Source organism: Peromyscus leucopus, chromosome 7 (genome assembly GCF_004664715.2).
Source record: "Peromyscus leucopus breed LL Stock chromosome 7, UCI_PerLeu_2.1, whole genome shotgun sequence".
Taxonomy (NCBI): Eukaryota; Metazoa; Chordata; class Mammalia; order Rodentia; family Cricetidae; genus Peromyscus; species Peromyscus leucopus.
In genome coordinates, this window is record NC_051069.1 from 110370887 (window position 1) to 110387169 (window position 16283).

Below are 16283 nucleotides of genomic sequence, written 5' to 3' on the forward strand. Positions count from 1 at the left end.
TGTGAGTTGCCCACTGCCTGAACACAAGCTCCCCTCTTTGTGACAGCTGTAGTTTCAGGCTGTGAAGGAACGAGTTGTATACCAAAGATGACATTAGAATAGTTGTTTTTCGTGACCTCTTACTTTAGGCCTGGAGTACCTTTCTGTTTTACTGAAAAGAAAAACTGCATGATTTAAAACTTTTTTGTGTGTGTGACACTAATGCATGTATCATCTCATGTATATGAGAGATTCTAATTTACTTTTAAACATTTTACTTAATATACCTAAATTCCTGGCAAATTTTTGTTTGTGGTTTAGTAGGGTTTTTGGTTTATGTAGTCATAGTTTTTGTTATTTTTTTTTTTTAGGTTTTATTAGTTAAAATTCATCAGTGTGTGTTCTTAAAAAAAAAGACGTCTCATAAAGAGAAAAATCATATTAGACGTAAGTCCTGTGGCCAGGATTTGAGTTTATGCTCTAAGGCTGTCACCTCTGTTGCCTTTTGAGTCTCAGAGGAGATCTTAAAGTTCTAATTGTGCCCTTATGACTGTTTTTATTAATTCTGTCCAGTGACTTAACAGCTTGAGTATGTGCAACAAGCAGTGAGCATAGTCCAGACTCTGCCCAAATAATTTTCCACGTATGTTGATATTTATATGTCAGTTCTGTTATGTTGTGATATATAACCAAAAATGGGTTTGAAAGGCAGAAGCATGAAAATGAACTGAAATAGTTAAGTTCTTCAAGTTCTGTTTTGAATGATCTGAACTTGGTATTTTTAGTGTGTGTGGGGGGTCATTGCTTTCTCCTAGAAGTTCCTACTTCTAGTATTTGGATTTGTATATCTGTGTTCATATTCAAGATGCATTACCTTTTTGAGAAAGATTTTTGGCGTAGCTAGTCTCTGGGATTATAAATGGAGCTTTAATGTTTTATTAGCTGTTACCATCCCCTGTGTTAAAATACCATCAGTCTGAGAAGATCTCCACAAGGCCTTTCTAAAACAATATTCATCTCTTCATAAATATCTTATGAAAGAAAATTTAGAGCCCTCCATTTTAAAAAGCTTTCTTGCTTTGCATAAAACTATAAAATTTTTATTTCAAAGTTATATTGATATTAGAACATAGATTCAGTCTTGTCTTAAAAGTGTACTACAATTTATTTCTTGCCATTTTTGTGTAAAATTTACAGAAAGAGTGTTACACCGTGCGCTCCAAAGGTAATGTCTCATTACTCTAAGGCTCTCTCTCTTTTTCTTTGCCTTTGTTTCTTTAATCCTATTGTTATGTGTATTGAAACATTTTAAGGAAAAAAAGCTTTCTGCTTGTTCTGTGTAGCAGCAGTGTACGTAAAACAAGGGTGTTTGTTGCTTATGGTTAACCTAAGAAGTACAGTTCATTTCAGTGGCTCTTGTGTGCACTGGGCAGTGTTTTACATTAGAATTTTAGAAGGTAGTAAGGTCCAAAAGCTGGTCTGATGATGGCATACGTGTAGTTTATTCTTTGGAACAACAGCAATACTCTTCAGTTTCTAGGGTTTGTGATTTAAATGAACCCCTGCAATAACTGTTTTAAGTAGATTCAGGGGCTGGAGTGACTGTGTCTCTAAGTGATAGCAGAAAATAGAAACATGTGAGCACTGAAGCTTTATAGTCTGAAATGTTTTTTGTTTTTCTTTTTGTCTTTGTTTCTCCTTTGCTTTAATAAGTGTGTATAAACTTACACATCTCTGCTCGGCTCTGGTCTTCTGAGTCTTCATTTACTGTGTGTATATCACTGGCACGAGTGATGTCATTGAGAACATTGGATGTAGTAAAGAGTTGGTGGGTGGGGTTTCTCTGTCTGCTTTAATAGACTTGGCTGAGCACACGGTCCCTCCTGCCCTTCTGTTACCCTGTGGTCTGTTGACTGTTTATCGTGTGTACTGTCAACACAGTGTCAGTGAGCCTGCCTTACAGTGAGTCCTCCTGGAATTGGTAGGCTCAGATCCAGAGAGTTCCTTTTTTTTGTGAAATACTGTTCATGTTCTTACTATATATTCTATCTCAGTTAAGGTGCAAGCTGATATTTCTGTGTCCTGAATTGTAGGCGCCAGGAAATTAAAAGATTCACATTGGTTTGAAAGCTGAGCAGATTGAAAGTTGTCCTCAGAGGCAGAGATGATCCTTTCCTCTGTTCATGTGTACACTAAGGACTGGGTTTGTTTATCAACCAGTTTTCATTTGAATTAAACACAGAACTAGGGCCTGACCATGTAGTTCAGTGGTTGAGCATGTTCCTAGCACATGTGAGGGACCTGGGTTCATTCTCAAAATGAGACAGGTTATCTATCCTAGCTTGAATGTCCTAAGATCACTGTTCCATCCTCAGTCTGAGTTTATGTTGCTACAGGTATCTGGAATTTGCTTCAAGAGTTTGCCTTACATGTCTTACACAGTATTAGATGAGGTGGCGGTTGAATTGGAAAATTCGGTGTGCTAGAAAAATCTGTAGGCTCTTCTCAATACTAGATTCCTGAGAGTGAGGCCCAAGAAAGGAGGAGTGAATCTAATCAGTAAACAACCATGTGCTTTCATCTTCTGCCTGGCAGAGCAGGTTTGTCTTTCTGGAAGCACCCTTACTCCTTCTTAGGAGGGCTTTCTGTCTAGCTTGTGTGTTAGTTTGTATTTTGATAAAGTCCTACAATAGAGGAAGCATCTTGTTTCACGGTTGTTGTCTGCCATGGCTTCTGGGTAATTGTTTCATAGTTTCAATGTTTGTGGCTTACCAGTTTGTTAGATTTTCTTCATTTCTTTCCTTTTTTTCGTTACCTATTTTTTATTTTTATTTTACAATTATACTATCTTTAATTTCTGCTCAGTTTTCTAAGAAATATTTGAGACTTGTGACTTTAAAACTCAAAATTCATTTAAAGTTCTGAAACTTAAGTTGACATTGAAATTTTTTAAGTTAAATACTATCTATACTCCTCTAACAGAACTGGATACTCTTAAAGTAAGTATAAGCATTGCAGTCTCTTGTACAGTAATGGTTTTTGGCATTGTTGTAAAGGTTATTAGATTGTGTTCTGTTCATGTGTCTTGGAATGGCTTTAAAACGTACATAGAAATGCATATGAGTTTTTCTTACACAAGTGACTGCTTTAATATGGCCTGATAGCTCATCTGTTTTTTATCTTTACTAGTTAAGGTTCTGGTCTAATGCTGATCTAGCTATCCACTTTTGAATTTTTGCATTATAATTCACATACAAAGATCTATGAAAATGTTATGGGAAAACCAGCTTGAATTAAAAATATCTTAACCAAGTATACCCCACAGAGTTCCCAACAGTGACAGTGGGACATTTACAGAGCAGCTAGTGGGGTGTTTTCTGGACCATGGACATTGAAGACGTCAATAATACCCCCCTCATTTCTTACTCTGCTGTAAGGAGCATCTGCAGTTTGAAAGCCCCTCCCTATTGCATTTTCAAAAGTGTGAGTGGTGAGGCTTGAGTGAAAGAAGAGGGGCAGGTAGTTCTGTAGATAGGGATAGAACTCCTGAGGCTTCTCCATTGCCTGCCTTAAAGTATATGCAGACTGTCTCAGTCTTAAGTAACAAATAGAAGAGCCAGTGGGTGTGTGGCCAGTGTTCATCACTCCTTTGTGTGGGGCCTTCCTCCTCGTTTAATTCTGCTGGGAAATTTTTTTTTAATGTTTGTTTCTGTTGCCATTATTGTTTTTGATTTGAGAGTAAATTTAATTTCAGTGTGTACTCTGTACATTTTTTATAATGCAAATGAAACCTATCTCATATTCTAATAGAGTTGGTTTTATAATTCATTGCAATCTTGTTTTTTTTAATCAGTAAAGTGGCTATTATTGGTGTTTGGGTGGTCTTTAAGGTTGGATATATATTATGCTTAACATTTTTCTGTCTTTTTATCTTTACTTCTTTGTTCACTACATGCTATGTTTAAACCTTCTGCTTTCTTCATCTGAATACGTCATTTTTGATACCATCTTTGTGTTGATGTTTATTGTACAGAACTACAAAGCCTGCTCCACACCTGGATGGGTAAGCATCAAGTTATTAAAATATTGGGGAGTTATTTGGGTGCTAAGCCTGAAAGACTGGTTGATCCGGGGTTAGTCTTTTCACAGCTAAACTCTTCCTGAAGGGGCACAGAGGACAGTAGCTTTAAGAGCCCATCTCTCCTGTTACTAAAGACGTCTTTCACTTGTGCCCATGGGTCGTCTTCCCAGCCATGTGGTTTTGATTGTCTCTGTTGAGGTGGTTTCTCAGTATGAAGTATACTCTGTTACCAGATTCTTAACCCTAGAAAGGCTAGGAGCCACTACAGAACAGTCCTATTTTTTCTTCACATGAACGGTTGCTGTTTCCTGTAATGAAGTAGATTTCAGGTTGTCACTCCCTTCTAGCTGTTCGTAATACTTTGGCTTTGTTTGCAATTCTGTAGATATGTTTTTTGTGGCATTGTCCCAATTACTGTTCATAATGTAATTATCAGACTAATTTATTTCTTGAATTTATATTATGACAGGGTTCATGTCGTCTTTGGACTGGTTATTTCCGGTTTTGAAGTAATTGAACAGATTGAAAATCTGAAAACAGATGCTGCAAGCAGACCTTATGCAGATGTCCGAGTCATTGACTGTGGTGTGCTTGCCACCAAGTTGACGAAAGATGGTAAGAGCTTTTGAAGGGTGGAGGAATCTGGGATAGCGGTGTAAAGCATATGGCAACTTGAAGCTGCCTTCCCAGTTTCTAAGATCCCTTCTCAATTTCTGTGTGGAGGTGGTAGCTTTGGTGCTTCTGTGCCGTGCCTTATCCCATCCACCAGCAGATACTGTCAGCTTCTCCTTGCTTCTGCCCGGCTGCTGGCTTATCCAAGCCAGCCCATGCCTGTGTTACTGCAGTACCCTCATGCTACCTACCTTGCTTCTGTCTCCTTGTGTTCCCATGACCATTTATCAGCAAGAGTGTCCTTGCTGGTTGCCTTGTTTTACTTTGGTTTGTCTTTAGCAGCTACCACAGTGATCCTCTTCAGCCACATTGCGAAAACACGTCCGTCCTGCCTAGACACACCTACAGTGGCATCCTTAGCACAGAGGCCTGTGGTCTCTGTTGTCTTTCTTTTTCCTTACTCATTGTCCTCCAGCCACGCCGACCTTTATTCTGACACTAAGGGATTTTGTGCCTGCCCTTGGGTGTCTAGAACATTCTTTGTTAAGATATCTATAGGACCCCTCCCTACTTTAGGTCTCTGCTCAAATGTAAGCTTAAGCTACCTGCATCTCTCTGTTCCCTTTATATGTTTTATTTTCTGTCTTAGCTTTCATCACTTGCCACACTTACTCAGACTATAGACTTCATGGTGGGTAAGGGCTTTGGTATTTTTCAAGTTTGTAGACGACTCTAATATACATATAACCGGAGAAAAGTTTAAGTCTTAGTTTTAGTTTGCTATGCATGAAGTCATGATATGATAACCAGCAGTCACGTTTCTCACTCGGATGGGTGTGCACTGGACTCAAGCACTAATGTTTTTGTTACTATCTATTAAAAGTTTTTGAGAAGAAAAGGAAGAAACCAACACATTCAGAAGACTCGGATTCTTCTTCCAATTCCTCTTCCTCTTCAGAATCATCCTCAGAAAGTGAAGTTGAACAAGAGAGAATCAGAAGGAGGAGACATAAGAGGAGGCCAAAAGTCAGACATACTAAAAAGAGACGGAAGGAAATGAGCAGTTCAGAGGAGCCAAGGAGGAAGCGCACAGTGAGCACTGAAGGGTAAGTGTGAGTCGAGTGTCCGACCCAGCACACAGCCTGCGACAGGAGGCACAGTGACCACGCCGCAAGCTCAGTACTCTTACTCACCGTGCTTATAGGGGGGCCTTTGGAGTTTAACCTGATGCCTCTAACAATCTAGGAGTGGTCTAGACGTCTCATAGCAAAGATTGGTGGGGTTTTCATGTGAAGGTATTTCTGAACTTTCTTTTTTTAATGTTAAAGTTTTATTTTGTGTATTCAGAGATGTGTGTATGTGATAGATGCACATGTGGGGGTCAGAAGACAGCTGGAGGAGTGGTTTCTCTCTACCAGACGGGTCCCAAGAGATGAAATTCAAGACATGAGGCATGGTGACAAGAGCCTCTGTTCATTGAACCATCTTGCCAATCCTAATGCCTGATATTCTTTTTCTTAATACAGTATTTTTATTCTTTGAGAATCTCATACATTAATTTGATCATCTACTTCCTAATCCCTCTTCAGATTTCCCACTGTGTCTCCCTCCTCTTTTATTTCTTCTGTCAGTAACCCACCGAGTCCATTCAATATGGCCTAGATGTGCGAGGGGTGTAGGCCACCCACTGGGGTACAGGCAGGACACCAGGGTCCACATCCTGAAGAAAGCTTGATTCTCCCTAAAGCATGGCAATTGGGATGGCTCAGTGGCTTCTCACCATGCCTGAATTTGACCCCTGGTTTAAAGAGGGAGCCATCTCCTACAAGTTGTTGTCTCAATCCACATCATGGCACACTAGCACACACCAGTAAGTAAATAAATACTATTTAAAGAAAGGAAACATGGCCAGGTGGTGGTGCACACCTTTAATCTCAGCACTCAGGAAGCAGAGGCGGCAAATCTGTGAGTTTGAAGCCAGCCTGGTCTACAGAGTGAGTTCCAGGACAGCCAGGGCTACACACAGAGAAACCTTGTCTCAAAAAACAAAATAAAAAACCCAAAAAACCAACAAACAAAGGAAACATTAGCAGAATTGACAACTTCCATTTCAAAATTTTAGTTTTTTTTTTTATAAAAATTTTCTTTGCTCTGCATTTTTTTAATATGTTGATGTTTTTATATATTTGTACAAGTCAACATTTCAGGGTGAGTGTAAGTTTCGTTGTTTTATGTGCCTTTATTTTGTGAATGCTAGCATCTAAATTGGTGGCTTGATTTATACTTTAGTTATTCTGAGAGAAGTGATGTGAATGAAAAAAGATCAGGTGATTCAAATGCTAAAAGAGAAAAGCCAGTTGTCCGTCCAGAAGAAATTCCTCCAGTTCCCGAGAACCGATTTTTACTTAGAAGAGATATGCCTGCTGTCACAGTGGAGCCTGAACCGTAAGTAGGCTGATGAACGTATTAATCTTCTCCCTGCTGTGTCCACTGACAGAAACACCTTGCTCATGGTTTCAGGGAATTAAATCTATCACTGCAGAGGGGTACCATGGAGCAGCCCACAGCACAGTGGACAAGAAGCAGAGGGGAGGCAGTGCTGACATTCAGCTGGCTTTCTCCTTCTTCCTCCTTTAATCTGCCCTGGCCCTAGCACGTGGGATAGTTAGGATGCCCAGTCTTGTAGGTGATTGGATATCCAGTCAAGGTGACAGTGATGATTAGTGATTACACTGTATATTTTTGTTTCTTTGATGGGTAAATCCATTATTTCATTGCTACCTTACACTCCCTCACCATGACTCCTTTTCGGAATCCACACTTGAGTACATAAACAGGTAAAGGAAGTGGACAGTTATTCATTGAAGAAGGTGTGTTTTGTTGTTTTGCTTATGTGGCTTTTGTCTGCTTATGGATCTTGCTATGTGTTGCAGGCTGGCCTTGAACTGCTGATCCTTTTGCTTTATCCCTCCAGAGTATTAGGGTTATAGCTATGTATATGCCGCCTGCCTGGCAGGGAGGGTAAGTGCTTATTTAGAGGTCTTGGAAAGCTTATATTACTGGTCTTGCTGATTGGCCTTTTGTTCAGAATGGATTATCAGGTTGATTGAGCCCTGTGCATCCAACTGAGTGGTGAAATCTGTTTCACTTTTAATAGTGCAAAGTTAATTACATAGTGACTGGAGATAAAATTTAGTATCATAATATTACTGTAGTTAATTCCCCTGTATTGTGGCTTTAGGTTTAGTCTCAGAAAATAATATTTAATATGCTTCATATATTAGATTTAAATTTGGAATTATTAAAAGGACATGAGCATGGTGGCATATGCATGTGGCCTAGCCACGGGGAAGATTTTTTTTTTAAACAAATGAGAAGATTTTATTTTTTTTTCTTTTTATTTATTCAATGTGTCTTTTACATCATGCATCTTGATCACATTCATTTCCCTGTTACTTCGAATCTGCCCTCTACCTCTGCAACCCTTCCCCCCAAATAAAACAGAATTTAAGAAAAAAAAAAAAAGGAAAAAATTTAAAATTTCCTCATGGAAGCTGCTGTGTGACACAGTGAGTCACGAAGTAAACCCCTTTGTGTATATATCTTTACTTGCAAATGTTCATTACAAAGTGTCATTGGTCTGGTTCGAGACCTCTGTTTTCTAGTACACTATCAATGCTGGGTCCTCATTGAAACTCCTTGAATATTCTGTTGTTGCCCTGTGTTGTGCAGATCCTGCAGCTTGGGTCTGCGTGTCAGGCCCCTTCACATGCTCCAGCAGATCATAGATGGGGTAGATATTGGCGTGGGCCAAGTCATAACCCTACTTCTGGGCCTGGGCAGCTGCAGGGTTGGCCAGCCTGCCAGTTCTCCTGCTTTCACACCCTCAGGGTCAGCTCTTCCCTACCTACACCACCAGGGCCAGCTCTACTGTGTTGCCCAGGTGAGGTTCAGGGGCCACTCTGCTGAGTGCTACAGCTGACAAGGGGCTGGGACAACCCTTGTGCTCTTAGGATTCCAGGGCCAACTCCTCCACCTGTCTCAGGCATTGATTGGGGGTTGGGGTGGGCATCTCTCCTCCACCCATGCTGCCAAATATCAGATGAGTAAAGGGAATGGCTCTCCCTTGCATCAGTGCGCCTGGGTCACCCACACCTGCAACAACAGGGCCAGCTCTGCTGTGCTACCCAGGTGAGGAGCAGGGCCTGCTCTCCTGAGTGCTGCAGCTGGCAAGGGGGAGGGCCATCTTGCTCGGCTGTGGCTGTTGCAGACGGTAAGGGGTTGCGGGGGACACGGGGGCATCTCTCCCCCACCCACGCCATCACCTGACAGACAAGTAGTGGAGACAGCTCTCCCATGCTTACAACTTCGGGGATGGCTTGCCTACACCTCTGTGAACAGGGCTGGTTCTATTGTGTGCCCAGGTGAGGTGCAGGGACAGCTCTCCTGAGTGCTGCAGCCTGTGGGGGGCAGGGACAATTGGGGAAGATTATTTGACCTCAGGAGTGATGTTCATCCTAAGAAACATGACAAGGTCTAGTCTCAAAAGAGGGAGTTGGGGAAGGAGAGGGAGGAGAGAAAAACACCTTCCGTGAACAAAGATGCTGCAGTGCCTGGTGTAAGTCGGAAGTGCCTGTGAGTAGTTTAGGAAGCTGAGAAGTCAGGCAGAGCTGTACCCTAGCCCTTCAGTTTCTTGTTTGCTTTGCTTTGCTTATTTCTTTTTGAGACAGGGTCTTGCTGTATAGCTTAGGCTGGCATTGAAGTCCCCCACATGCTGGGATTACAGGCATGTGCTGGCATGGTTGGCTTCCTCCATAGATCTTTTATTTTTAAAAAAAATCAAAGTAGTAAATATTAATTTTTCAAATTACATATTTACTAATGGAATTCTTCTGGGGCAGGATAACTCCTGTCTAGAGCTCAAGTTAGTATTCTCTGTTAGAAGAGTTGTTAGAGCTTTGGTCTTGTAGTTTGCAGTGAGAACTCACACACCTCATGTTGGCAGTGAGAACTCACACACCTCATGTTGGCAGGGTCCTGTATGTAGCACCTGAAGTGCTAGTTGTGATTGTATCTGGTGATGTGTGGTACACCTCATAGCTGAGTGAGCTCAGAAATATGTGGATGGATGAGAATTTCATGTAATTCTCATGTCATGAACTATGAAACCTTGTATGGTAAAGACTGTAGTTCTGCCTTGGAACATTTGGAAGACATTCTGGCATTTGTTCATTTTTAATGGTCATCACAACTTTTTCAGGAACATTCCAGATGTTGCACCTGTTGTAAGTGATCAGAAACCATCTGTATCAAAGTCTGGACGGAAAATTAAAGGAAGAGGCACAATTGTACGTATGTTAGAACGTTCTTCTTTCAAAATGCTTACCTAAATAGTAATTTTTTTTTAATTTATTTTAAAAATCTGAGGTTTAGTTTTAAATAGAATATTTCTCCTGTCAGGCATTGGTGGCAGACGCCTTTAATTCCAGCACTTGGGAGGCAGAGGCAGGTGGATATCTGAGATTGAGGCCAGCCTGGTCTACAGAGTGAGTTCCAGGACAACCAGGGCTACAACAGAGAAACCCTATGTCCAAAAAAAAAAAAAAGACTATTCCTCCTATTTAAGAAATCTTTTTTATTTCCCATAGTTTGGGAAGGTACTGCCATTGCATACATTTACAGCTGTGGATGAATTTAATTATTCAGTGATGTAATAATACCTGAAATAGCAGATTGAGAAATTGTAGTCTCTTGAGACTGGCTTGTGTTAGGACTGCAGGAAGCTGTTATATAGGATTTCAGGTAAATGTCTTGTACCTGAAACACCTTCACGCTATCCAGTTGATATAAATCAGTGCCTAGGTTAGACTTTTGCTGACTCTGTCTTACAAGGGGCATTTTTAGAACAGTTGTAACACGAATTGCTAAACAGTCTTATTAATAAAAAAAAAATCCGGAGCCAGATATTGGGGTGAGGGCTGAAAGATCAGAGGGATAGAACAAGCCAGCCACAAGTTCTTACCTCTAGGAAATCCTCAGCCCAAGAGAGCTACTTCCTGTATACTCAACACCTATATCCTTTCTGTGCCCTACTATCTCACTTCCTCTCTCCACCAGCTACATCACTTCCTGTTTGCGCCCAGCTCTGTCACTTCCTGTCTGTCTGTACAAACCTCCAAACCTCTATGGTTAACTAGTGCTGGGATTAAAGGTGTGTGCCACCATGCCTGGCTCTGTTCCCAGTGTGGCCTTGAACTCACAGAGATCTGGATGGATCTCTGCCTCCCGAATGCTAGAATTAAAGGCGTGGGCTACCACTGCCTGAGCTCTATGTTTAATATAGTGGCTAGCTCTGTCCTCTGACCCCCAGGCAAGCTTTATTTGTTAGAGCACAAATAAACTATCACCACAGTCACTCACTGCCCTCTCCGTGTTTAAGCGCTACCACACACCTCCAAGGTCAAGATCGCGTTCTGAGTCTGAAGATGATGACAGCAGTGAAACTCCTCCTCACTGGAAGGAGGAGATGCAGAGACTAAGAGCGTATAGGCCGCCAAGCGGGGAGAAGTGGAGCAAAGGAGACAAGTAAGTACCTGGAGTGTAAGCACAGCCGGGATGCAGAGCGCTAAGTGCTGGGCGTCACTGTCTGAAACCTGTGTCACGATGGCCATTGCTGCCACCTGAGACCAAGGGGTTCTTCAGGCAGGTGCGGCTTCTCCTTGCTGAAAGTTGGAATGGACTCTCAATTGTAGAAGTGTTCAGGTCTTAGACATTACTAGTAGGTGTCTGACTTGACAGATACCTTCGTCACAGGTGCATGGATTGGTTGACAGAGCCTGCATCACACGTGAGTTTATCTCTGACTCCAGGGACTGTTGGATAACAGTGGTGCCCCATAGTTTCCCAAAGGGATCTGGCTCCAGAATAGCTAGTGGGAAAGTAATTCTTCATGGGAGAATTCTGGTTTCTCTGAAGGTATCTTAAGAGAATGGTTTTAAATTGAAAGAACAAGGGAAAGGTGGGCAGCTGCTGTGTAGAAATAGCATAGATGTGGTGCTGAGGACTCTCACTTGTGAGCTGCATCTTGACCTCTTAAGATCATAAAGCTTTTGTCAGTTTTCGTGTCATTGTGTTTGATTTCTGTTGTAATTAATAGGAGCTTAGGACGAAGTGTTAATTACCACAGTGAAGTGGAGAGAATGTAGTTGTCATTTCAGCATGTAAATAGATTCCCACTAAGGACATTTCTGTGTCATGTGACTTACTTAGTTAATGAAACTGGGCGTAGTGATGCTTGCCTTTAGTCTTGAGTATTTGGGGAAGAGAGGCAGGCACATGCATCTTTGTGTGTTCAAGCCTGGTCTACATGGTGCATCGCAGGCCAGCTGGGGCTGTATACTAAGACATCTCAAAAAGAAATAACATTTTAAAAAAGAAAAATGGGCTGGAGAGATGACTCAGTGGTTAAGAGCACCGAGTGCTCTTCTAGAGGTACCTAGGTTCAATTTCCAGCAACCATATGGCAGCTCACAACTGCCTGTAACTCCAGTTTCAGGGGATCTGACACCCTCACACAAACATACATGCAAACAAAATACCAATGCACATTAAATTTTTAAAAAGTGAAAAATTAAATAAATAAATAACCCAGCTTTTTAGCCAGGCCTGAAGGCACTATAATCCCAGTGCTTAGGAGGTTAAGGGCAGCCTAGGCCACATAGTGAGTTCCAGGCCATCCTAGGCCACATCACAGGAACCTGTCTCACCAAAAGCAAAGTGATTAGGAAGATAGCCCAGTTGCTAAAGTGCTTGCCTTGCAAGCATGAGGACACCAAATATGTGTAAAGTCAAAGTGTAACAGTGAGTACTTCATAACCCCAGTGCTGGGGAGGTGGAGACAGGAGGGTCCTTGGGCTTGCTGGATAGCAGTCTGCTGTATGGATGAGAGACTCTCTCAAAAGAATTAGTGTTCCTAAGAGTGGCACCTGAGGTGCCCTCCACATGTGCACACAAGCATACATGTGCACATGGATTTTTTTTTAAGGTTTATTTATTATGTATACAGAAGAGGGTGCCAGATCTCATTACAGATGGTTGTGAGCCACCATGTGGTTGCTGGGAATTGAGCTACGGACCTCTGGAAGAGCAGTCAGTGCCCCTATCCTCTGAGCCATCTCTCCAGCGTGCACATGGATTTTTTTAAAAGAAGAAAATTTTAAGAAGACTCTTGAAGTTGAGTCAAAGCTGGATTTCTAGCTCTGTAGTACAGTGCTTGCTTAGCATGCATCACCTGAGTGATGCCCAGCACCACAGAGACAAGTCATCCAAGTTGCAAGTCTGTGTCTGTAGAGGCTCCTCAGTGAGGTTGCTTGGGAACCTGGTTTCACTCTCTCAGAAATTGCTCTTGGAGGGAGAAGGTTGTGAGCAGATCATAGGGGAGTTGTGTCTCCATAGGACTCTGGTTAGTTGATGTGTTTTTCACAAACATTCAGAGTCTTTGATTCAATTAGAAACAAGAGGAATCTTTTGTGAGTCTAATAATAGTTGTCATCGCTCTGGTTCATGTTAAAGTATGGAGTTAGGTACTCTGTGTTAGTAAGAAGTGTGTTGTAAGACGCAGAAAGTGTTTGCAAATAACTGCATGCACATTGTGTCTCCCACTTACAGGCTAAGTGACCCCTGTTCCAGCCGATGGGATGAAAGAAGCTTATCCCAGAGATCCAGATCGTGGTCCTATAATGGATACTATTCTGATCTTAGTACAGCAAGACACTCTGATGGTCACCACAAGAAACGCAGAAAGGAAAAGAAGTTTAAGCATAAAAAAAAAGCTAAAAAGCAGAAGCATTGCAGAAGACACAGACAGACAAAGAAGAGAAGAGTAGTTATGCCACCTGACTTGGAACCCTCAAGATCTTCCACCCACCGAATGAAGACCTCTTGTGAGAGAGAAAGGAGATCTCGTGCCTCCTCCTCCTCCTCGCGTCTCTCATCAAAGCGGGACTGGTCTAACTCGGACAGGGACGACCGGAGCTCTTCTACCCACTCCAGCAGAGACTCCTGCAGATCCAAGTCTCATTCACGATCGGATTCTAGAGGGAGCTCAAGATCAAGGGCTCTGTCAAAGTCCTCATTGCGTTCTCACAATAGATCAAAGTCCAGATCTAGTTCCAGGTCAGGGCACCGAAGAACATCATCAAAATCACCAAAAAAACCTGCTCATTTGAGTGAAAATAAGCCAGTTAAGACAGAACCTTTGAGATCATCGATGCCACCGAATGGAAATGTGCTAGTACAGCCAGTGGCGGCAGAAAGCATTCCTGTAATACCGTTGAGTGACAGCCCTCCCCCTTCTAGGTGGAAGCCTGGACAGAAGCCCTGGAAGCCCTCTTACGAGCGGATTCAGGAGATGAAGGCTAAGACAACCCACCTGCTGCCTGTCCAAAGCACATACAGTTTAACACATACTAAAGAGACTGGGAGTTCATCTTCCTATCACAAAAGGGACAACCATTCCGAGAGTGACGGGAGTGCTCATTCAAGGTACAGTGACAGAAGTTCTGCGAGCTCAGGGAGGTCAGGGGCCAGGTCCTCTAGGAGCAGGTCATCCTCTAGGTCCTACACAAGGTCAAGGTCACGAAGTCAGCCTACTTCACGCTCTCGGTCCAGGTCTCTGTCATCTAGGTCTCACTCAGAGAATAAGTACAGTGATGGTTCCCAGCGCAGTAGGTCATCTTCATACACTTCCGTTAGCAGTGATGATGGAAGACGAGCCGCGAGGACATTTAGATCTAGTGGGAAAAAGAGTGTCACCTCAAGTAAAAGACACCGCAGCAGCTCAAAAAAGATACTTCACAGTAAATATGTCAGAGGCAGAGAGAAGTCTCCATGTCAAAGAAAGTATAGTGAAAGCAGATCGTCTTTAGATTCCTCCTCAGACAGTGAACAGTCACATGCTCCAGGAGAGCACTCGGCCCCAGAGAAGGAGAAGCAGGGGAAAACAGAAGTATTGAGTGATAAGCAGGGGAAAAGCAGAGAGGAAGGGCCATCCAAGCCTGAATGGGAAAAGAGAACTTTAAAAGAGAGTCTTTCTGGTCACTCTAGAGACAGCAGTAAGTCTAAAGGGAAGAATTGTGCTGGGAGTAAATGGGACTCTGAGTCGAACTCAGAACAAGATGTGACTAAGAACAGGAAAAGTGATCCTGGGAGACGTTCTGATAAGGAAGAGGGTGAAGCCTCTTCAGACTCCGAGTCAGAAGTTGGTCAGAGTCACTTCAAAGCCAAACCCCCAGCAAAGCCTTCAGCAAACACTTCTCTGCCTGACAGTAATGGTGCCTGGAAGTCTAGGAGACCACAGTCTTCGGCTTCTGAGTCAGAGGGCTCCTGCTCCAACTTGGGAAACGTTAGAGTGGAGCCCCAGAAGCAAAAATGCCCAAAGGATAGTCTTAAAGGGGATCACACAAAAAAGGTGAGAGAGAAATTGAAAGCCAAAAAAGACAAAAAACACAAGGCTCCGAAACGGAAGCAAGCCTTTCACTGGCAGCCTCCACTAGAGTTTGGTGACGAAGAGGAGGAGGAGATGAATGGAAAGCAACTTACGCAGGAGCCAAGAGAAAAAAAGCATGTCTCCGAGAAGTGTGAAACTGTAAAAGACAATGTTCCAAAAGTAGAGAAAACCTGTGATGGAGGCAGCTGTCCCAGTAACCCTAAGAAGGATACTTCAGAGCACCACCCACTTGCAGAGGGTGATCGGCATCCCAGCCCTTGCCCTGCACCTTCCAAAGTGGAGGAAAATGCTACTAGCTCTCCTCCTAGCACCCAGCCCATTGAAGAGCATGTCCCAGGTGGAGGGGAGGACGTGCTTCAGACAGATGACAACATGGACATTTGCACCCCGGATAGGAGTTCTCCTGCAAAGGGAGAGGGAGTGTCCCCATTAGCAAGCCACAGGCTGGACAGCCCAGAGGTGAGCATTATTCCAGAGCAGGTTGAGCACATGGCACAGCCCAGAGCAGGAGGGAAACAAGAAACCATTGTGTCTGAAAGTAAAACCTCAAGTGAAGGTGGAAAACAGGACAGTTCTGCCAGCTTGGCCAGTCCTGTAGAAATTGCTGGAAAGAAGGAGGGGGCTGAGAAGAGCCAGATGAACCTCACAGAGAAGTGGAAGCCGTTGCAGGGTGTAGGGAATCTGGCAGTGCCTACTGCAACCACATCCAGTGCTCTGGATGTGAAGCCATTGGCTCCTGTGCCTGAAGTGAAACCACAAGGCTTGAGAATAGAAATCAAAAGCAAAAATAAAGTTCGGCCCGGGTCTCTCTTTGATGAAGTAAGAAAGACAGCACGCCTAAACCGGAGGCCACGGAATCAAGAGAGTTCCAGTGATGAGCAGACACCTAGTCGGGATGGTAATAGCCAGTCCAGGAGTCCACACAGATCTCGAAGTAAATCTGAAACCAAATCTCGACACAGAACAAGGTCTATCTCCTATAGTAACTCAAGAAGTCGATCTAGAAGTTCCACATCATCTTACCGGTAAGAAATTTCACCACCACCCCCCCCCCACTCCACCCCCAATGTCATTTAGCTCAGAAGAACATAAATGTGATCACTG

General features: G+C 42.9%; 1 protein-coding gene across 4 annotated transcripts in view; it reads left to right on the forward strand.

Annotated features, from left to right (window-relative positions):
* Window positions 1-16283, forward strand: part of Nktr (natural killer cell triggering receptor) — a 38750-nt gene that overhangs the window by 16395 nt on the left and 6072 nt on the right. For 3 of the 4 annotated variants that reach the window (XM_028890474.2, XM_037208055.1, XM_037208057.1), the window contains 7 exons: window positions 4013-4042; window positions 4530-4675; window positions 5556-5778; window positions 6962-7117; window positions 9933-10020; window positions 11112-11257; window positions 13340-16204. In XM_028890474.2, coding sequence (XP_028746307.1) covers window positions 4013-4042; window positions 4530-4675; window positions 5556-5778; window positions 6962-7117; window positions 9933-10020; window positions 11112-11257; window positions 13340-16204 — 3654 coding nt within the window. The remainder of the gene's footprint in view (window positions 1-4012; window positions 4043-4529; window positions 4676-5555; window positions 5779-6961; window positions 7118-9932; window positions 10021-11111; window positions 11258-13339; window positions 16205-16283) is intronic. The other variant, XM_037208056.1, reaches the window with a different exon arrangement.